The sequence below is a fragment of the Odocoileus virginianus genome, chromosome 27 (genome assembly GCF_023699985.2).
Source record: "Odocoileus virginianus isolate 20LAN1187 ecotype Illinois chromosome 27, Ovbor_1.2, whole genome shotgun sequence".
Lineage (NCBI taxonomy): Eukaryota > Metazoa > Chordata > Mammalia > Artiodactyla > Cervidae > Odocoileus > Odocoileus virginianus.
Genome location: NC_069700.1, coordinates 18,109,571 through 18,133,536, shown reverse-complemented (window position 1 = coordinate 18,133,536; position 23,966 = coordinate 18,109,571). Strand labels below are relative to the sequence as shown.

Sequence of the window (23,966 nt, the reverse complement as noted above, 5' to 3'; positions counted from 1 at the left end):
TTTAATTTACTGATCATACTTCAATAAAGTTGGAATAAAAGAAAAATAAATAAAGCCTTGCTTTAGTTCCACCCCACAAAGACCAGCATAACTGAGTCATATAGAGACAACTGGAACAAGGAAGAAAGGTAAGGGTTCCCAAGAGCAGCCACAAATCAAGAGCAACCACAGTTCATAGTATCCTGCTCTATAGACGAACGCAGAGCTATTGCCACTAAAGAAATCATCAGTCAGCACAACCACCACAAAACCTTGCAGTTTCATGAGGTTTTGCCCCACAGATATTCACCTTCCCTGATGCCACCCAACTGAGTCCCTCCCCATTCCCCAACCCCAACCCTGACCATTCAGAGTCTGGGAACCGTAATAGCATCTAGCCCAGTACTCTGTGGCTTTGCAAGTGCAAGATACCAGCCTAGGGCACTGCAGCTGACCCCACCACCATGCATCCACTCAGGGATAACACCTCTAGATATGCAAGTACATAGTGTCAACCAAACACAAGTCTCTGGCCTCCACCACATGCACACACCCAGGAGGACTCTATGTAGCGATGGGAGAGCATATTGACACACCCAGGGTCCCCACAGCTGCTATTGTGCCCACAATTATTCCTAGTCCTTGCTGACTGCCCTTGCCTCCATTACTTCCTGTATGTCTGCAACCAGTGTATACCACAACACAGGCACCTGCAATTGGTCAGGATGTGCACACCACTGGTTCCAGCCACCACCACTACCAGTTCTGGTCGCTCACTGTTAGATATGGAGGTGCCACTAAGGTCAACAACAACCCATGTACCCGCTGCAAACACCCCCCCACAGCAACCAGTTGTTGATGCTGTGGACACTGGTGGCCTAAGTCAAACAGATATTATACCCTCCCTGATGCAGTATCACCATGTGCCTCTATACATGGTGCCTAGCACCACTAGACCTAAAGTGCTAGACCACTAGACCAAGCTCCAGCATAATGCTACCTGTAGGTGAAAGTCTTCTGTTACCAAAGTAGGTCCACAAAGTCTGGAAGAGATAACTTCTCTATTCAGACACCTACACAAAGGATCATGAAGAACTAGGGAAACATGACTGCATCAAATGGAATATAGTAAACCTCCAGTTACTGTTGCAAAGAAATGGAGATCCAGGAATCATCTGACAACTTAAAACTAATTGTTCTAACAACACTCCAAAAGCAGCAAAAGCAGTTCTAAGAGGGAAGTTTATAACATTACAGTACTTCCTTGAGAAACAAGAAAAATCTCAAATAAACAACCTATACTACCACCTGAAGGAATTTAAGAAGGAACAAACAAAACCCAAAGTCAGCAGAAGGAAGGATATAATAAAGATCAGAAAAGAAATAAATAAAATGGAAATTAAAAAAAAAAAAACAATTGAAAAGATCCATTGAACAAAGAACTGTTTTTTTAAGATACACAAAATTGATAGCCTTTAGCTAGACTCAACAAGAGAGGACCCAAATAAAATAAGGAATGAAAGAGAATAAATAATAACCAATTAAATAGAGATACCAAAAATCATAAAAGTATGTTATGAACATTTATAGCCAACAGATTGGACAACCTAGAGAAAAATGGACAAATTTCTAGAAACACACAGCCTGCCAAGACCAAGTCAAGAAAAACAAACAGTTTGAACAGGCCGATTGTTAGAAGTGAAATAGAATCTGTTATTTTTTAAACTCCCTGCAAACAGAAGTCTGGGACCAGATAGCTTCACTGGAGAATTCTTTTAAACATATAAAGAAGATCTTATACCTATCCTTCCCTAACTATTCCAAATAATTGAAGAGTAGGGGACACGTCCAAAGTCACTCTTTTATAAGGCCACTACTAACCTGATACCAAAATCAAAGTCACTACAAAAAAAGAAAATTACAGGCCAAAATCTTTGATAAATATAGAACAAAAAAATCCTCAATAAAATATTAGCAAACAAAATTCAACAAAATATAAAAAGGATAAATAACCATGATCAACCTGGATTTATTCAAGGTCATAAGGATGGTTCAACATTCACAAATTAATGCAATGCACATTAACAAAAGGAAAGACAAAAATTACATAATCATCTTAATAGACACAGAAAGAAAACACTTGACAAAATTCAACATTCATTCACAATTTTAAAATCTTCTCATCAAAGTTGTTATAGGGGTAACATATCAAAACATGATAAAGGCCATTTATGAGAAACACAACAAATATCATACTCAATGGAGAAAAGTTGAAAGTTTTCCCATTAAATTCAAAGATAAGATAAGAATGCCCAGTCTAACCACTTCTATTTAACACAGCATTGGAAGTCTTAGCTTCATCAGTCAGACAAGAAAATAATTAAAAGTATCAACATTGGAAAGGAAGATGGTAAAACTGTCACTATACAACTGACATGATAATCTACATAGAGAACCCTAGAATATCCACCCAAAAACTACTAGAACTAATAAATGAATCCAGTGAAGTTGCAGAATACAAGTTTAATGTACAGGAAACTTTTCTGTTTCTAAAACCAATAATTAAATATCAAAAAGAGAAAGTTTTTAAAATCCCTTTAAAAACAAAAAGAGATAAAGCCCTCTGCATAATAGAAAACCAATCTGCATCTTCCAAATTTGAAAAACCATGAAATATTATTTAGGAATTCTATGACCAAATATAGCTAGCCCCCCAAAAGAGTAAAAGAAAAACTGGAGATGAAAAGGAATGAGTAAGAGAACTGATATTTTTACCTAAATAAAACAATTTTATTTTTAAAATAAAGATGTACTTTGATATGAGAAAAATTAGTCATGTAAACTTTGCATTGTATAGATTGATTTTAGAAAGCTATTTTTTTAAAGTAATCTCTTTAAAATGGCAATCAAACCCTACAATTTTCTTTCTATTACAATTGTGACTTCAAAACCTGTTTCCCTTTTGAAGCTCAAACCTTGTGTGTTTTTGTAACCATTTATGTGACTTTTGCATTCTCTGGTCATCACTATTCCTAGCTTTATTAATTTATCTTTTGTAGAATTAGAGAAAATAGTCGTGTTATCTTTAAGCTAGCTTACATGTTTATCTGTGGGTTTTTTCCTTTTGTAGGACATATCTCAAAACAACCCAGTAAGTTTCTTTCTTCACTGCTTTCTTTTTATGTCTAATCTATGGTGATTTGGACTGCTAACTGCAAGGGTTTTGAACTTTGTATATGTTACTATTTCTTATTGTAAAAAATTCTGTGTAGAGAGTATCAGAGTCTTTATGAAATAAATTGAAAAGGGGTACTTCTTCTCTTCCCTCCTGAGGTTCACAAAAATGACAGGAAAATAACAAAAGTCACAAACATAAAACATGTTAAGAAAGCATAAAAGAATGTAAAAATTAACTGTAGTATATGTTTACTTATGCTTACCCACATATTTACTTTTTTCTTGATTCTTTCCTGCATTTCTATGCTTCCTTCAAAAAATTTGTTTTTATTCTTTAAAATCTTTTAATAATTTTGAACCATTCTCTCTGCCATCCATGTATGACTAATATTTTATGCTTGTTAGATGATTTTGTCATATCTTATATATCTTCTCTAAGGTCCCTTATGTCTTACTGGATGTCACTTGGGGACACTCAAATCCCAGAAACCCTGAAGTTCTTTGCCCCACTGCCCTCACACAGGTAGTCTCACAACTAGGTAGCTTACTTCTTCAAAGCTCAGCAGCAAAATCTCTCAATTTTATCTGCTAACAGTGCATCTTAAATAATTCAACATGATCATGGGAGTGACTATACTAAGGCCTTGGCCATGTTTCTAAGCTGGAAGCAAGTCAAAGTTTCTTCCTACACTCAAAGGGAGGGCATTTAACAAGGGGTGACTGATTAGAGCAATTCTGAATACCACAGAAAGGGAAAAGGAGTGAGGTACCGAGTGAATGAAGAGGAAGGTCTCATCTTAGGAGAAAGTCAGTAAATACTGTATAAAACAAGTAAAGAAATCACATTTTCAGAAAGTTATTTCCAACAAAAGAAGCCTACATTTAGGTAAAAGGTAGATATAATTTGGAAGAGCAAATGTGATTTCAAATGGTTGGTGTAAGGAACCAATATAAGCATACAAAGTTAGTGTTTTAATCTGTGGGGTTTATTATTATTTATGTGTGATAAGGCCAATAGATAAGTAGATGACTACAGTGAAAACACAGTTTGTAACTCACAGGTCCCGGGAGGACAGGACATGCCACATTAGGCAGGGTCACATGGGGAATCATCAGGGTCAGGAAGAAGATAGAGGGAGTCAAGGGAATACAATAGGGGAGGGGCGGTCCAGGCAAGAGGCTTCATTATGGCTTTCCTGGAAATGAGCAAGACAGTAAACAAGCTAAGCAGGTCTAGGAATGGCTAATTTAAAGAATTTCAGCAAGCTCCAGGGTATAGCAGTAGCACCTTATTATCTGATACCTGGCTCCGGGGAGTTTAGGGCAGGAAAACAGTGACTCAGAGTACAAGAGCCCAAAGGAAGTAGTTTGGGGGTATAGGTTCTGGATTTGTTAGTTTGCGTATTAAAGGTATGCTGGCAAGAGAGTTATTTTAAGGTCTCAAGGAATTGGCTAGGCCTGGAAGGGGCAGCAAGATCTCAGATACCAAAAGCATCAGAAATACAGAAAAGAGAAAAGTATGATTAATACAACTGATTTTTTAATTTTTTGAAAATATATTTTATTACAATTAAATTTTAATAGTACTATCTGATTATGACAATATTGCATTCCCTTCATCATGAAATCCTATTGGAGAAAACTAGTTTATTTTTTAGAGTCAAGTAACAATTTGCATTTGTTTATTTTGTGTGTGTCTCAGCTGAGAGACCAGAATCCATTAATCCATTAATAAGTCTATTTTCAATCTTCCCTGCATGGTTTAGTCTCCCAAATAAAAAGAAACTTTTCACTCTCTCAAGCTGTTATAATTTACATTTTAAAAACCTCTCTAGAATAGATCATAGAATAAAAATATAACCTTATCTCAAACAAGTTACACTTATGTTATTATTTGTATTCTAGGGAAAACCCTAGAAGCTATTAGTACCCTCTGTTTGTGTTTCTAAGCTGTGGGTGATCTGGTCTGCTAATTGTGAGGATTTGAGTTTTCCATGTATTACAATTTCTGATTGTAAAACTACCCACGAACATTATCAGAGACAATATTATACAAATCAAAAGCTGGGCACTTTCTTCTCTTTCCTCCTGAAGCTTGCTAAAATGGCTAAGCAAATTATAAAAGCCACAAACCTGTAAAACATTTTAAGAAAACAGGAAAGATTGCAGAAATTAACTGCAAGTCAAAGAAAAGTTTGCACAAGAAAACTGATAAATGGCTCAACTACAAAGATTATTTTATGATCATGGTATTGCTAACATACTGATTTTCTTTTTAATGTGACGTGATTTTGTTGGAGAAAGAGCAAGAGAGAAGGGTAGAAAAAGAGGTAAAACCTTGATTTCCACAAGAGGAAGCTAGTTCAAATTGTAAAAATCATAAGCTATCTTGTAGATATTCTAGTATTGAATATCGCTCAATAGCCAAACCTCCTTAACATAGTGAAAATGAAAGAAGAAACAGGGAGTAAGATTTGATTGGTAAGAGGACTGGCATATTAATTTTAAAAAACAATTTGATTTTTAAAGTACATATAGGTACTTTGATATATTAAAATTAATAAATAAAGGTAAATTTTTAATTCCAGTGCGTAATTTTAGAAAGATATAAAGTAAAAGTTGTTGTTTAGTTGTTCAGTTGTGTCAGACTCTTTTGCATCCCCATGGACTGTAGCCTGCCAGTCTTCTCTGTCCGTGGGATTTTCCTAGGCAAAAATAGTGGAGGGGGTTGCCATTTCCTTCTCCAGGGGATCTTCCTGACCCAGGAGTCAAACCCATATCTCCTGAGTCTCCTGCATTGGCCAGCATATTCTCTACCATTGAGCCACCAGGGAAGCTCCAAAGTAAAAGTAATTCACCTTCTAATGAACAAACACCTATACTTTTATTTGTCTTCCTATTTCAGTTGTGGCTTTCAAACATGTCAGTAAGTTGACATTGTTGTATATTTTATTGAGGATTTTTGCATCTATTTCATCAGGTGATATTGAGCTGTAATTTCTTATTTGTACGACTTTGCCTAGTCTTGGTATCAGAGTGATACCAGTTTCAGAATAAGTTCAGAAATATTCCTTCTTTAAAAATGTTCATTACCCAAAATAGGAAAATTATGAAATATCATACAATTATTCCACAACTAAATATTAGTTCTAAAGTCCTCCCTCACAAAACTATGTAAGTAAAAGAAAATAACAGGTAAGAATAGATGAGTAAGAGAACTGGTGGTTTTAACTTCAATAATTTGGCTTTTCAAATAAGTGTGTGGTGACATCTCTGGTGGTCCAGGGTTTAGGAATTTGCCCTGCAATACAGGGGATGCAAGTTCAATCCCTAGTTGGGGAACTAAGCTCCCACATGCCTCAGGGCAACTAAACCCACATACCACAACTGCTGAATCCACTCACCACAACTAGAGAGCTTGCATGCTGCAACTACTGTACCACAATGAAAGCGCCTGCATGACACAATGAAGTTCCCAACACAGACAAATAAGTAAATAAATTTCAAAAAAATAAATACATGTGCTTTAAGAAAAATTAAACAATTCATGCAAACTTTGCATTCTATAGGTTGATTTCAGAACAATATTAAGGAAAAGTAGTCTTCTAAGAGATAATAAATGCCTTTTTTTTTTCTTTTTTTCTATTTCAGCTGTCACTTCGAAACCGGTTGGTAAGTTTTATTTTATTTTGGTAAGTTTTCTTTTAAATCTCAAATATCCTGGGTTGAAAATAACCTACAAGGAATAGTTGCATACTTTAGTTGTCTTCATTTCTAGCTTTGTAAATATACTATTTAGAGAACTGCAGAAAATAATACCTTTGTTAGCTTATATGTCTATTTGTGTTTGTTTCTGTAGGGACTACCTCAGGACAAACCAGTAAGCTCCTTATCTATCTCTTATTGCTAGTACACTTTGGTATCTGATGAGTAGAAAAATATTTTAATTATATAGTGATGACTGTCATAACTGTTTAAATCCCATTATTATAAGAGTAATACTGGAGTACTTTAGGTTGAAGATGAACACTTGAAAAACTATATTTTCCTCCACGCACTCCTGGAAACACATTAAATAACAGAAAAAGAGTTTAAGGCAAAACTATGATGTCTAGAAATAAAAAAAGAAATAAGCAGATGAAAATCTGAAACAAAACTATTCAAGTTTAAAAGCAGATGGATGAGTAATAACTAACCTAGCTAAGACAAAACATGAATCCCAGAAAATTCAAGAGAATTAAATCTAACAGTAAAATCAGAGGACTCAGAATTTCCAGACTGGGTAACATTTAACCAACCACCTAAAAGCAGAAATGAAGACAGGATGATCAGCTGAAAGTTTGTTAAAAATAAGTCTATATAAATCATCTCTTCCACTCCTCTCAATCAAGCTTCTACTTTGATCCCACAATTTAATATTCTCAGGAAAAAATGGATGAAAGAAGCCCTGGATACAGGGATTGTCTCCTTTATCTTTCTGACAGTTCATTGTTAGTATATAGATATGCAACAGATTTCCATATAATAATTCTATATCCTGAAATTTTACTGAATTCATTGATGAGTCCTAATAGCTTTTCAGTGGTATCATTAGGATTTTTTAAAAATAGCATTATGTCACCTACAAACAGTGATAGTTTTATTCCTTTCCAGTTTGGATCCCTTTATTTCTTTTTCTTGTCTAACTGCTGTGGCTAGGACTTCCAAAACTATGCTGAATAAAAGTGGTGTGAGTGGGCATCCTTGTCTTATACCCAATCTTAAAGGAAATGCTTTCAGCTTTTCACTATTGAGTGTAATATTGGCTGCGGGTTTGTCATATGTGGTATTTACTATGATAATATACATTCCCTCTGTTTCCACTTTGTTGAGAGTTTTTATTCTAAATAAATGTTTAATTTTGTCAAATGCTTTTTCTCTGTCTTTTGAGATGGCCATGTGATTTTCATCTTTCATTTTTGCTAAGATGTATTTTAAATCAGCATTTATTTTAACCTGATAATGCCTTTTCATTATTTTTAAACATATAATATTTACTTCTAATTTGTGTTATGCTTGTTGCATCCCAAATAACCATACTTCCATACTTCCAACAGGAATTATTTTCCTTTTATTTCATTTAACATTCCCTTTAGTGCCTGTCCTATTCTCTCTGCCTCACTTCTGTAACTAAAATGTCATGTTTGTTAGGTTATTTCACAATATACTATATGTCTCTTTCGTGAGGTGTCCACTTTCTTACTGGCTGTCAACTGAGGCCACTCTCAGATGTTAGAGACTTCTAAAGTTTCTTCCTACCTTATTCTTTCAAAGACATTCACACAACATAGAAGCTTACATCTTCAAAGCCAGCAGAATCTCCAGCCTTTAGAACTAAGCCATAGATGCTGTAACACTATCATGGTAGTGACTGTCCTATAACCTTTGCCAACTGCTATTAACTATAGGTTCTATTCTCACTCAAGTGGAGTGCATTACACAAGGGTGTGACTCATTGGATTTACCTTAAAATACGGCTATATGGAGGAACAAGAAGGACTAATCTTGAGAGTAAGAAATCAGTACATGATATTTAAAACTAAAAATACAAGAAACCACATATCGAGAAAGCAGTTTTGAAATATTTCTTGTAAGTCCCAGAAAAAGAGATTGCACACAAATATTGAATAAATGCCTTTGAAGAGAAAAATCCAACTATGAATATATTCACTAAGGAACTAATTACTTTTGCTACACACCTATAAAACAAGTGGACTTTAAAACTAGAAAATATATGACTTTCATAAATAAGTAAACATTAATAATATATTTGAGCAGGTCCATTTTATATTGTGACTAAGTCAAAAATATTATAAGAAAATCTAGTTTTCTTTCATTAAGCAAAGAATATTGCATTAGTTTTGTTTGTGCTTTGGTTGAGACTTCAAAATCCATCTGTAAGTTAGTTTTGACATCTGCACATTCTGTTTGTGAAAAGGAAAACTTTTGAGTTTTGCAAGTTATAACTTCAATTTTTAAATCACTCTAACTTAGAGAGAAATATTTTTTTTTATTTTTTCACTAAGTACCTTCTCTTTCTATTTTTAATCTTGGGATAATTTGGATCACTAATTGTGAAACATTTGCAATTTTGGAATGTGACCATTTCTAATTGTATAATCACCAAAGAAGAATATCAGAAGCCATATTAAAATAACTGAATATGGGAAATTCCATGGTGGTCCTGTGGTTAGGACTCTGTGTTCTCACTGTCAAAGGCCTGGGTTCAACCTTTGGTCAGGCACTAAGATCCCACAGAAGCCACACAGCATGGCCAAAAACTTAAAAAATAAAATATAATTATTAAAAAGATAATTGAATATGACACCATCTTCTTTTCCCTCCAGAAACTCACTTAAATGAGGAAAAATAACAAAAGGCAAAAATCTTCTAAGTCTATGTAAGAAATCCCAAAAAACAAAGAATTACCTCAGAGAAAAGAAAATTTTGCACATGAAAGCTAGAATATTATGACTCAGCAATAAAAATAATTCACATAATCATGATATTGCTAACAAAATATACTGATTTACCAAAAAAAAAAAAAAATGTTCAACTGGTTTCTTATAGGTACATGGAAATTGAATTGGAGAAGGGTAGAAAAAAAGAGGCTAAGCACAGTTGCCCATAGTAGGAAGCCTTTATACATTATCCATACTTTTTAATCCTAAAATAGACCTTTTATAACCAAATATTAAATGACACTCCAAAGGGATGAAAATGGAAAGGAAATTAAGGGCAAGAAGGAAATGGTCAGAGAATTGCTGTTTTTACTCACATAAAATAATCTTACTTTTAAAATACATATATGAACTTTGATATAGGATAATTTTGATTTAAATAACTTATGTAACTTTTTAATTCTATAGTATGATTTTAGAAACATAGCAAAGAAAACTAATTTCCTCCTAATGGGCAACAAATGCCTATATCTTTTTTTCTTCTTATTTCAGTTGTGACTTCAAAACCTGTCAGTAAGTTCCTCCTTTGAATCTCAGATATTGTGTTTTCATATCAATTAACACGAGATCTTTGTGTTCTCCATCTGTCATCATTTCATTTCTAGATTTGCATCTATCATTTAAAAATTAGAAATAATTGCTGTATCACCTTTAAGTTAACTTATATGTTTTTTTGTATTTGTTTCTATAGGAACTGTATCAACACAAACGGGTAAGTTCCCTCTATATTGCTTACCACCAAGATAGGTGTTGCTTTCTTGGGAAAAAGAAAACATTTCCTTTCCTACACTTTTATAAATCTTGTTATTAAGAGTACTATTGGGATACTGAGGCTGAAAATTAAAATTTCATTTTCCTCCAGGCATGCTTAAGAACCCATTAAATTGAGAGAAAAGACATTTTATTTATTTTTTTTATTCTTTTTTTTCCATTTATTTTTATTAGTTGGAGGCTAATTGCCTTTTATCTGAATTTATTTATTTATTTATTTATTTATTTATTTATTATTTTTTTTATTATTTGGAGGCCAATTACTTTACAATATTGTAGTGGGTTTTGTCAAACATTGACATGAATCAGCCATGGATTTACATGTGTTCCCCATCCCGATCCCCCCTCCCACCTCCCTCTCCGCCCGATCCCTCTGGGTCTTCCCAATGCACCAGGTCTGAGCACTTCTCTCATGCCTCCAACCTGGGCTGGTGATCTGTTTCACCCTAGATAATATACATGTTTAGATGCTGTTCTCTCGAAACATCCCACCCTTGCCTTCTCTCACAGAGTCCAAAAGTCTGTTCTATACATCTGTGTCTATTTTTCTGTTTTGCATATAGGGTTATCGTTACCATCTTTCTAAATTCCATATATATGTGTTAGTATACTGTAATGGTCTTTATCTTTCTGGCTTACTTCGCTCTGTATAATGGGCTCCAGTTTCATCCATCTCATTAGAACTGATTCAAATGAATTCTTTTTAATGGCTGAGTAATATTCCATGGTGTATATGTACCACAGCTTCCTTATCCATTCGTCTGCTGATGGGCATCTAGGTTGCTTCCACATCCTGGCTATGATAAACAGTGCTGCGATGAACATTGGGGTGCACGTGTCTCTTTCAGATCTGGTTTCCTCAGAGTGTATGCCTAGAAGTGGGATTGCTGGGTCATATGGCAGTTCTATTTCCAGTTTTTTAAGAAATCTCCACATTGTTTTCCATAGCGGCTGTACTAATTTGCATTCCCACCAACAGTGTAAGAGGGTTCCCTTTTCTCCACACCCTCTCCAGCATTTATTGCTTGTAGACTTTTGGATAGCAGCCATCCTGACTGGCGTGTAATGGTACCTCATTGTGGTTTTGATTTGCATTTCTCTGATAATGAGTGATGTTGAGCATCTTTTCATGTGTTTGTTAGCCATCTGTATGTCTTCCTTGGAGAAATGTCTGTTTAGTTCTTTGGCCCATTTTTTGATTGGGTCATTTATTTTTCTGGAGTTGAGCTGGAGGAGTTGCTTGTATAGTTTTGAGATTAATCCTTTGTCTGTTGCTTCGTTTGCTATTATTTTCTCCCAATCTGAGGGCTGTCTTTTCACCTTGCTTATAGTTTCCTTTGTTGTACAAAAGCTTTTAAGTTTCATTAGGTCCCATTTGTTTATTTTTGCTTTTATTTCTAAAATTCTGGGATGTGGGTCATAGAGGATTCTGCTGTGATTTATGTCGGAGAGTGTTTTGCCTATCTTCTCCTCTAGGAGTTTTATAGTTTCTGGTCTTACATTTAGATCTTTAATCCATTTTGAGTTTATTTTTGTGTATGGTGTTAGAAAGTGTTCTAGTTTCATTCTTTTACAGGTGGTTGACCAGTTTTCCCAGCACCACTTGTTAAAGAGGTTGTCTTTTTTCCATTGTATATCCTTGCCTCCTTTGTCGAAGATAAGGTGACCATAGGTTCATGGATTTATCTCTGGGCTTTCTATTCTGTTCCATTGATCTATATTTCTGGAAAAGACTTATTTTAAAAGGCTAAACTGTTATGTCTAAGAAATAACAGAGGAATGCAAGCAGAAGAAAATTTGAAACAAAATTCTTAAAGCTTAAATGCTCTCTGATTCAAACTTTATTATGTTATAATATTCATAACTGCATGATACTAGCATAAAAACAGACATATAGAGTAAAAGAAAAGGAGAGCCCAGCAATGAATCCATGAATATTTGATAAATTAATTTAAAAAAAAGAGTCCAAGAATATGCAATGAAGAATTCCCTGTTGGCTCAGACGGTAAAGAATCTGCCTGCAATGCGGAAGACCTGGGTCTGATCCCTGGGTTGGGAAGATTCTCTAGAGAAGGGAACAGCTACCCACTCCAGTATTCTTGCCTGGAGAATTCCATGGACACAGGAGTCTGGCAGGCTACAGTCCATGGGGTCACAAAGAGTTGGACATGACTGAACAACTTTCACTTTCTTTCTTTCAGTAAATGGTGGTGGGAAAACTGAATAACCACACACAAAAGGGTCAAACTGGACTTTATCACACCATACTCAAAAATAAAATCAAAAATAAACTTTAATTAAAGACTTAAATGTAAGATGTTCAACCACAAAAAATCTGGAAGAAAACATAGGCAATATACTCTTTGACATCACTCTTAGCAATATTTCATGAGTATGTCTCCTCAAACAAGGGAAATAAAAGCAAAAGTAAACAAACAGGAATACCTCAAACTAAAAAGCTTCTGCACATCAAAGTACATTATCAACAAAACAAAAAGGCAATTCAATGAATGAGAAAAGATATTTGCAAATGATATGTGATAAAAGGCTAATATCTAAAACATACAAAGAACTCAATAAACTCAACATCTAAAAAGAACAAACAAACTCCCTCCAAAAAAAAACAATTAAAAAAAGGGCATAGGACCTAAATAGACAATTTTCCCAAAGAAGACACAGAAATGGCCAAAAGGTACATGAAAAGATGCCGAATAGCATTAATTATCAAAGAAACGCAAATCAACAATGAGATAGCCATCAGAATCAGTTTAGTTCAGTCGCTCAGTCATGTCTGACTACAACCCCATGGACTGCAGCATGCCAGGCTTCCCCATACATTACCAACCAACTCCCGGAGCTTACTCAAACTCAGGTCCATCAAGTCGGTGATGCCATCCAACCATCTCATTCTCTGTTGTCCCCTTCTCCTCCTGCCTTCAATCTTTCCCAGCATCAGGGTCTTTTCCAACGAGTCAGTTCTTCGCATCAGGTGGCCAAAGGATTGGAGTTTCAGCTTCAGCATCAGTCCTTCCAATGAATATTTAGGACTAATTTCCTTCAGGATTGACTGATTGGATCTCCTTGAAGTCCGAGGGACTCTCAAGAGTCTTCTCCCACATCACAATTCAAAAGCATCAGTTCTAGAATAGAAAGCCCAGAGATAAATCCACGAACCTATGGTCACCTTATCTTCGACAAAGGAGGCAAGGATATACAATGGAAAAAAGACAACCTCTTTAACAAGTGGTGCTGGGAAAACTGGTCAACCACCTGTAAAAGAATGAAACTAGAACACTTTCTAACACCATACACAAAAATAAACTCAAAATGGATTAAAGATCTAAATGTAAGACCAGAAACTATAAAACTCCTAGAGGAGAACATAGGCAAAACACTCTCCGACATAAATCACAGCAGGATCCTCTATGACCCACATCCCAGAATTTTAGAAATAAAAGCAAAAATAAGCAAATGGGACCTAATGAAACTTAAAAGCTTTTGTACAACAAAGGAAACTATAAGCAAGGTGAAAAGACAGCCCTCAGATTGGGAGAAAATAATAGCAAACGAAGCAACAGACAAAGGATTAATCTCAAAACTATACAAGCAACTCCTCCAGCTCAACTCCAGAAAAATAAATGACCCAATCAAAAAATGGGCCAAAGAACTAAACAGACATTTCTCCAAGGAAGACATACGGATGGCTAAAAAACACATGAAAAGATGCTCAACATCACTCATTATCAGAGAAATGCAAATCAAAACCACAATGAGGTACCATTACACGCCAGTCAGGATGGCTGCTATCCAAAAGTCTACAAGCAATAAATGCTGGAGAGGGTGTGGAGAAAAGGGAACCCTCTTACACTGTTGGTGGGAATGCAAACTAGTACAGCCGCTATGGAAAACAGTGTGGAGATTTCTTAAAAAACTGGAAATAGAACTGCCATATGACCCAGCAATCCCACTTCTAGGCATATACACCAAGGAAACCAGATCTGAAAGAGACACGTGCACCCCAATGTTCATCGCAGCACTGTTTATAATTGCCAGGACATGGAAGCAACCTAGATGCCCATCAGCAGATGATTGGATAAGGAAGCTGTGGTACATATACACCATGGAATATTACTCAGCCGTTAAAAAGAATTCATTTGAATCAGTTCTAATGAGATGGGTGAAACTGGAGCCCATTATACAGAGCGAAGTAAGCCAGAAAGATAAAGACCATTACAGTATACTAACACATATATATGGAATTTAGAAAGATGGTAATGATAACCCTATATGCAAAACAGAAAAAGAGACTCAGATGTATAGAACAGACTTGTGGACTCTGGGAGAAGGCGAGGGTGGGATGTTTCAAGAGAACAGCATCGAAACATGTATATCTAGGGTGAAACAGATCACCAGCCCAGGTTGGATGCATGAGAAAAGTGCTCAGGTCTGGTGCACTGGGAGGACCCAGAGGGATGGGGTGGAGAGGGAGGTGGGAGGGGGGACCGGGATGGGGAATACATGTAAATCCATGGCTAATTCAATGTATGACAAAAACCACTGCAATGCTGTAAAGTAATTAGCCTCCAACTAATAAAAATAAATGGGAAAAATAAATAAATAAATAAATAAATAAAAAAGAGAGGAACAGCCTCTAGAGTAAAAAAAAAAAAAAAAAAGGCATCAGTTCTTTGGTGCTCAGCTTTCTTTATAGTCCAACTTTCACATCCATACATGACTACTGGAAAAACCATAGCTTTGACTAGATGGACCTTTGTTAGCAAAGTAATGTTTCTGCTTTTTAATATGCTGTATAGGTTGGTCATAGCTTTTCTTCCAAGGAGTAAGCGTCTTTTAACTTCATGGCTGCAGTCACCATCTGCAGGGATTTTGGAGCCCAGAAAAAATAAAGTTTGTCACTGTTTCCACTGTTTCCCCATCTATTTCCCATGAATTGATGGGACCAGATGCCATGATCTTCGTTTTATGAATGTTGAGCTTGAAGCCAATTTTTTCACTCTCCTCTTTCACTTTCATCAAGAGGCTCTTCATTTCTTCTTTACTTTCTGACATAAGGGTGGTGTCATCTGCATATCTGAGGTTACTGATATTTCTCCTGGCAATCTTGATTCCAGCTTGTGCTTCATCAGCCTAGCATTTCACATGATGTACTCTGCATATAAGTTAAATAAGCAAGGTGACAATATACAACCTTGACATACTCCTTTTCCTATTTGGAACCAGTCTGTTCCATGTTCAGTTCTAACTGTTGCTTCCTGACCTGCATACAGATTTCTCAAGAGGCAGGTCAGGTGGTCTGGTAGAAGAAGAATTTTCCTTGAAGAATTTTCTTGAAGAATTTTCCTCAGTTTGTTGTGATCCACACAGTCAAAGGGTTTGGCATAGTCAATAAACCAGAGTTAGATAATTTTCTGGAACTTGCTTGCTTTTTTGTTGATCCAGCAGATGTTTGCAATTTGATCTCTGGTTCCTCTGCCTTTTCTAAATCCAGAACTTGAACATCTGAAAGTTCACAGCTCACGTGCTGTTGAAGCCTTAGTTGGAGAATTTTGAGCATTACTTTGCTAGCGTGTGAGATGAGTGCAATTATGCCATAGTTTGAATATCTTTGCCATTGCCTTTCTTTGGGATTGGAATAAAAACTTACCTCTTCCAGTCCTGTGGCCACTGCTGAGTTTTCCAAATTTGTTGGCATATTGAGTACAGCACTTTCACAGCATCATCTTTTAGGATTTGAAGCTCAGCTGGAATTCCATCACCTCCACTAGCTTTGTTAAAAGTGATGCTTCCTAGGGCCCACTTGACTTTGCATTCCAGGATGTCTGGCTCTAGGTGAGTGATCACACCATCTGGGTCATAAAGATCTTTTTTGTATAGTTCTTCTGTGTATTCTTGCCACCTCTTCTTAATATCTTCTGCTTCTGTTAGGTCAATACATTTCTGTCCTTTATTGTGCCCATCTTTAGGCTATCGCTAAAAGTGATATTGTGCTCATCTTTAGGCTATCACTAAAAGTAAATAAATAAAATAACAAGTTTCGGCAAGGATGTGAAGAAAAGGTTACCCTCATGTATTGTTGGTGGGATTGTAAATTGGTGTAGAATTATGGAGTTTCCTTAAAAATTTAAAAATAAAAATGCCATATGATCCAGCAACTTTACTTCTAAGTAGTTACTCGAAGTAAACAAAAATACTAATTTGAAAAGTGTACCCCAATGTTCACTACAACACTGTTTACAATTGCCAAGACATGGAAGCAACCTAAGTGTTCATTTAATATATAGATATTAAACCTTTATTCATTTGTCTATTGATGTAGATGAATAATATATATATACTACATCTTCTTTATTCATTTATCTATTGATGAACACACACACATACACACATGGAATATTACTGAGCTTTTAAAAAAAATTGAAATCTTGCCACATGCAACATGAATAAACCTAGAGGATATTTAAAAAAAAAAAAAGGCGCTCAGTCATGTCCAACTCTTTGCGACCCCATGGACTGTAGTCTACCAGGCTCCTCCGCCCATGGGATTTTACAGGCAAGAATACTGGAGTGGGTTGCCATTTCCTTCTCCGGGAGATCTTCCCAACCCAGGGATTGAACCCGGGTCTCCAGCATTGTAGGCAGACTCTTTACCGTCTGAGCCACCAGGGAAGTCAAGAGGGTATTATGATAAGTGAAGTAAGCCAAACAAAGAAAGACAAATACTGCATGATCTCAGTTATTTGTAGAATGCAAAAACTCAAACAAAATAAAAACAGACTTGTAGATACAGAGGACAAATGAGTGATTACAAGAGGGGAGAGGGTGGAAGGCTGAGCCAAATAAGTGAAGGGAATTAAGAGGCACAGATTTCCAATTACAAAATAAATAAGTTATGCACATGCAATATACAGCATAAGAAATATGGTCATCAATGTTGTAATAACTGTGTATGGGGACAGATTTGTAATGGATGCAAATGTCAAATCACTATGGAGTACCTGAAACCAACATAATATTGTAAGTTAGCTATATTTCCATTTTTTTAAAAGACAAAAAAATGACACCAGAAAACAAAACACCTATTGAAACTTCTGAAAGTGCTTGATTCTTAGGGGAGGGAATTGGGGGTATAAAGAATTAAGTCATATGGTTAAATTTCATTATAGGCCAATAAAATTTTTAATTTTAAAACATATATACATGTATTATAAAAACACAATTTTTAAATTTTTATATAATTATGCATTTTGCTGATAATGAAAAACTGTTTAAGAGCTATTTTCTCTTCCTCACAGAATAACACTAATTCTTATCTGTGTTTGTATTTCAGTTACAACTAAAGAATCACCCAGGAGTAAGTTCCTCTCATATTTCTCATATCTAGTTGCTTGAAATCTTATTACTCTGTTACTTCTGGTCTTAAAATTTACTCTGGTAGAGAATCTTTAGAAGAACAATCTTCTTCCATACAAACTACACTTAGGCTTTTGTTTATGCTGGGGAAAGACCACACAACTTGCTACCCAGTTCCTTTTTCTTTTGTTATTTTCTTACTGTGGTATAATTGACATAGACCATTATATCAGTTGCAAGTGTACAACATAATGATTTGATACTTATATACTTCACAGTAAGTCTGGTTAACATTCCTCACCATGCATAGTTACAGAATTTTTTTCTTATGACAAAAATTTTTTAAATCTACTCTCTCATTATTAACTATAGTTGCCAAGCTATACACTATATCCCATGATTCATTTATTTTACAACTAGAAGTTTGTGCCTTTCAATGCCCTTCACCCATTTTGCCCAACTCCCACCCTCAACCTTTGGCAACCACCAATTTGTTCTTTGTGTCTACGCTCTACATCTTGGGTTTGGGGGTTTGTTGCTTTCTTTTTTTTACATTCCAACTTAAGTGAGATCATACAGTATTTGTCTTTGTCTAGCTTATTTCACTTGACATAATCCCCTCAAAGTCCATCCATCTTTTTATGCTGAACAGTACTCCACTGTATACATGCACCACATCTTCATCCATTTATCTGCTGATGGACACAAATTGTTTCTATATATTGACTTGTAAATAATGGTGCAATAGACATGGGGGTGCATATATCTATCAAGTTAGTTTTTTCATTTTCCTTGGATAAATACTCAGAAGTGGAATTACTGAATCATATGGCAGTTCTATTTTTAACTTATTAAGGACCCTCCATACTGTTTTCCATAGTGGCTGCACCAATTTACATTTCCACCAACAGTCCACAAGCATTCCCTCTTCTTCGCATCCTTGCCTCTTTGATAATAGCCGCTCTAACATGTGAGGTGATATCTCATTGTGCTTTTGATTTGTATTTCCCTGTTACAGTTTCCTTTTTCACTTTCATCTCTCATGGCTTTAATCTAATGATGTGAAAGATATTTGCTTGCTCTGGCTTTTACCAGATCCATTGTAAAACCATTTGTGAGAAAAGTATTACAGGAGATTTAGGAAGATGTAACAGTTCAAACACACTAGTTTTAACCACTCTAATGAAATCAGTGCTTTCTAAAAGCAAAGAAAGTGACAGTTAAGGCATTAAAATGGCATAAAATCCAAAGGACAAGCTTCTTTTAAAACAAAGAAAAAGGTTAATTACAAATACAAAGAGTTGTACAGTAAACAAAACCACCATAACATTGTATAAGCCTTAACTGTGGATATAGGTTTGTAACAATGTAATCACTGAATATGTTATTTTAATCAAAAATTGTGACAAAATATATTGGAAGGATTGAAGAAGGGAACATGCATCGTAAGGGAAAAGAGACAGAATATGAGAAATAAAGCCTGGTAAGCAGTCAAAAATTAAAATGGACTATTATAAATCAAAAAATAACTCTATAAATATCTTATTTAGAAAAACAGATATAAAACACAAGAAAAAACAATCAAAGAATGTTAAAAGTAGTTCCTTCCAAGAAAGAAAAATAGGAATAAAGGGTGTAGGTCAGGATATTGTTGAGTTTTTCTCTTATGTTTATAAAATTATTTGAAGTTTTTAAGAATATATATGTATTACTTCTATAAGACTAAATTATAAACTTAAAATTATATTAATTTTAACCTATTGCACTTTTTAAAGGTTTAGAGAAAAGTCTAGTCTCTTCTTAGACCAAAAACATCTATATCTTTATTATATTTCAGTAAAAACAACAGATAAGATGGTTCCCAAATATATTTTGATCTTCCACAATGTCTGAGGGCTTTCACTTCTAAGCTTCCAAAAGTTTAATATTCATTCCTAGCACCTTATTTCTCAGAATTCTGCTATATTATTAAGTGAAGTGAAGGTGTCAGTCTCTGTCATGTCCGATTCTCTTTGCAGTTCCATGGGCTGTAACTGGCCAGGTTCTTCTGTCCATAGAATTCTCCAGGCAAGAATACTGGAGTGGGTAGCCATTCACTTCTCTAGTGTGTCTTCCTGACGTAGGGGCCAAACCCAGGTCTTCTGCATTGCAGGCAGCTTCTTTACCATCTGAGCCACCAGGGAAGCCCTTATATTATTAACATTTTCTTTAAAACATAATCATTTCTAATTAAACACTGTATGGAATAACATTAGTCTGGGAAAGGTTTTCTAGAGGCTGTCAATATAAACTGACACTTGCCATTCAGAAAACAAAAGTGTGTAAAAAGGGAAAAAATCATAAAGGAGAAAAAAAACTTAGGGATAGGAAAGAGATGCTCAGCAGATGAAGAAAAGTGAAAGGGTATAATGAGTTCCATCTGTCTAGTCTCCCTGTAGTTCTTCCAAGTTAAGGACCACAGAACCCCACAATGGGATTGTTCAGAATTACTAAGGGCTTCCCAGGTGGCACTAGTGGTAAAGAACCCACCTGCCAATGCATGAGACACAAGACCCCCTGAAGGGCACAACAACCCCCTCCAGTATTCTCACCTGGAGAATCCCATGGACAGAGGAGCCTGCTGGGCTACTCTGAAGCGACTTAGCAGGCATACACACCAGTCTCTTACAATGTCATAATCACTCATTGAGAAGAAACAAGTTCTGTAAACATCCTTTTTTATGTTTCTATTGGAGAAATATTAGATAAAATAGCTATTAATCTCAAAAATGCAATACTAAACTTTTAGAGCTAATTCATATGTATTTTTTTCTCTTTTAGAAATCTCTACAACTTGCAGTGAGTTGCTTATTTCTTTATCAATTTTGGTGTATTTCAGTCTTTTGAAACATATACAACGCATTCCACACTTAATCCTTTTCTGTTCTGGCTCTGATTTACCTGAGAAACATGCTTCTCTATTCCCTTTGGTTTCATAGTATATAAAATCCTTTCCATTCATTGAGCATATTTAGAAGACAAAATCCCAATGACTGGCCAAAAGAACAGAAGTAAGAGAAATGTCTCCAAAGATTGATTGTAATGGGCTATTAACTGAAACTTCCAACATAATAAAGAAAAAACAAAGATGGAAAACAGACCTAAAAATTAAGAAAAATAAAGAAATAAAAAACCAAGGGCAGAAAATTTTTAAGTAGAGCAATTTTGACAATCAATAACTGTCTTCAAAAACTTAAAGAAAAGAATGGTTATCTCTCTCCTGGTAGAGTTAAAAATGCCACAGAATCTGTTGTGAAGGATTTGGTAACCCTATGAAAAAACTGTAATCAACACATGCTACTTCTCCATGTGTTAAATGAAAGAGATTTTAAAATATGTTTTACTTTCAAAATGTCTGTACTTACCCCCAGTAACTTCCTTTTTTCTATTGACTTACTTACTGTACAATGCTCTGATCACCAGCATTGTCACACAAAAGATTTAGACCATAAGTCTTCTCTTTATCTTGACAGGTTACTAACACATTTAGAAAGTAAAGATAGCTCTGACATAAAGAGGAAAACACACTGATAAAACTGAAAATAGTTCCTAAACAACAAAAACTAGTGGATCACATATTTCTGTATTTGGTGGTGGAAATAAGAACAAAGAGAAGACAAAAAGAAAGAATGATGATTTTAAAAATAGTGAGAAACAGGGATATACTGAATGCTTTAAGTTTAATTCACTGTGATGTTTTTTAATGATGGGCTAAAAAATGAAGTGAAAAACTGGAAGAAATTATACCCACTCTAGCATCCCTGAAGGTCCACCAAATCAATTATTCAGAGATAGGGAAGAACTAGAACTATTCTTAAAGTCAAAGATGCTGCACCCAGTACATTTTATTACAACTGAGTAACTGTGAAGATGAGGCACTCCCTAAATGTTTATGCTTCCCATGCAAAGATTAGATAAGACATGGGTAACTGATGCAGAAAACCTAACCTTACTTATTTCTTTGACTTACTTTTAGATGTATCTTCATCTTTTGGTAAGTTTTCTAATTCTTAGATATGGTTTTCTCAGTGCCTTCTGGGAAATTTTTTGGAATTTTCTGTTTTCACTTCTGGGTAGATTCAAATTTAGACTCAGGTATTTTCACCTCTTTTATATAAGCAAAATTTCATTAGACTGCTTATAAATGTTTAGCAAATGAACAGAACCCACTAAAGAAAAAGAATGGAGAGTAAATCAGGAAGGATTAAAACAAAATTCAGGACCATGGTTAATTTAAGCAAAGAATGAAGAAGTGTAAGGGGGGCAAAATGTGCAATCAGGTAGGACAAACAGGTATAGGAGCACCTGGATGGATAGTAGATGGATATTATTCTTTGAACTATACACAAATATATATAAACTCATATATATATATGCATGAAATATTTCCTAGTGAAGTATTTTCTTAATTCCAGAGACATAGGAAAATATTAAATGTGCAATTTTATTAGAATGATTATAGTAGCTCATCATCAAAAGCAATAAATGCATTAATATGCATGAGGGACAATGAGAGTGGAAAGAAAAATAGAGGAGAAAAGAACAAGATTAGAAAGAAGACAAAGAAAGTAAGATTAAATAAAAGGTAATAAAAGCAGGTAAACAAAGATGGTATCCCTATAAAGAGAAGGATGGAAAGAGAGAAGAAATGGAAAGGATATGAATTGAGCATGGGCTTCCCTAGTTGCTCAGATGGTAAAGAATCTGCCTGCAGTGCAGGAGACCCAGGTTCAACCCTGGGTTGGGAAGATCCCCTGGAGAAAGGGATGGCAATCCACTCCAGTATCTTGCTGGGAGAATTCCATAGACAGAGGAACCTGGCGGGCTACAGTCCATAGGGTCACACAAAGTCAAACACAACTGAAGCAACTTAGCATGCATGCATGCCTGAACTAAAGCACACAACAGGAAAAGAGAACTTTGTATAGAGTATTTTCCTAAAACTCAATGTAATTCTATCACTTATCCTATTTAGAGGCAAGAAATCATGCATATTCAATAAAATATGTATTCAAATCCATACAGCTATTAAGCAAAACCAAGGCTGAAATCAAAGTGGATTTAAAATTCAAACTTTACTGTTTTTTTAATATTTCACCTTCACCCAGAACCGTCAGTCCCATATATAACTACCCTGTGATTAATGTTTATTCTTAGTAGTCTTCTATCCCTAAATAACTCATAGTTTTTATTTGCATGTATGTATATCTAATATCATCAATTATATCTCATTCTTTACTGTTAATAGCCTTAAAGATTCATGTTGCTATATGGACATCCCATACTTTACTTCTAGTTTTGTGAGGATTACAGAGAATATATCTCTCACATTTCCATTTTCCTGATAGTAGACACATCACTAATGTAATGTAGCAACTGATGTATATTAGTAGTAGCTCCTGAAAACCAGTAAGAAAAGGACAAAAAAAAATCCAATAGAAAAGTGATATCTCCACTACCTTCAATGCCCTAATGTCACAAAAACACTAATTGGACATCCTGATATGTGATATCTTGAGGACTTGAGTTCAAATTTCTTGAGAAATACGTTCAGCAAATGGATTTCTGGTCTACAGAATAGGCTAGATAATTTCCATAACTGCTGTACAATTTACATTCCCACCTGTGATCTGTGGCAGTCAACCCACTCCTATCAACATCTTGAATTATGCCACTTGCAAATTTTGCCACTCAGGTGAAAGGAAGGTATATCAATGTTGCATTAATTTGTAATATTATCTCCATGGGTTTGAGCACTTCAATACATCCTTGCTAACCATTGTTTCCTTTTCATGAACTTGAATGCATATTGGTTGTCACTTTTCTATTGGATTTTTTGACTTCTTCTTACTGGTTTTCAGGTGCCACCACACAGCTCAGTTGCTACATTCCAGGTTTTAGGAATTGCAAATATCTTCTCCCGCTCTGTCATTTACCTCTGAAATTCTGTCTATTGTGTGCTTCCTTGAACAGAAATTCTAAATTTTGATGTAATCAAATAACTCAGTTCAGTCAGTTCAGTTCACTTCAGTTGCTCAGTCATGTCCAACTCTTTGCAACCTCATGAACTGCAGCACGCCAGGCCTCCCTATCCATCACCAACTCCAAGAGTTAACTCAAACTCATGTC

General features: G+C 35.3%; 1 protein-coding gene across 1 annotated transcript in view; it reads left to right on the top strand.

Moving 5' to 3' along the window:
* Positions 1 to 5,604: 5,604 nt before the first annotated feature.
* Positions 5,605 to 23,966, top strand: part of LOC110147941 (cylicin-2-like) — a 56,205-nt gene continuing 37,843 nt past the window's right edge. Inside the window, exons 1-8 of the mRNA XM_020909740.2 lie at positions 5,605 to 5,623; positions 6,808 to 6,828; positions 7,016 to 7,036; positions 10,149 to 10,169; positions 10,348 to 10,368; positions 17,776 to 17,799; positions 20,619 to 20,636; positions 21,814 to 21,831. Of these exons, the coding sequence (XP_020765399.2) occupies positions 5,605 to 5,623; positions 6,808 to 6,828; positions 7,016 to 7,036; positions 10,149 to 10,169; positions 10,348 to 10,368; positions 17,776 to 17,799; positions 20,619 to 20,636; positions 21,814 to 21,831 (163 nt within the window). The remainder of the gene's footprint in view (positions 5,624 to 6,807; positions 6,829 to 7,015; positions 7,037 to 10,148; positions 10,170 to 10,347; positions 10,369 to 17,775; positions 17,800 to 20,618; positions 20,637 to 21,813; positions 21,832 to 23,966) is intronic.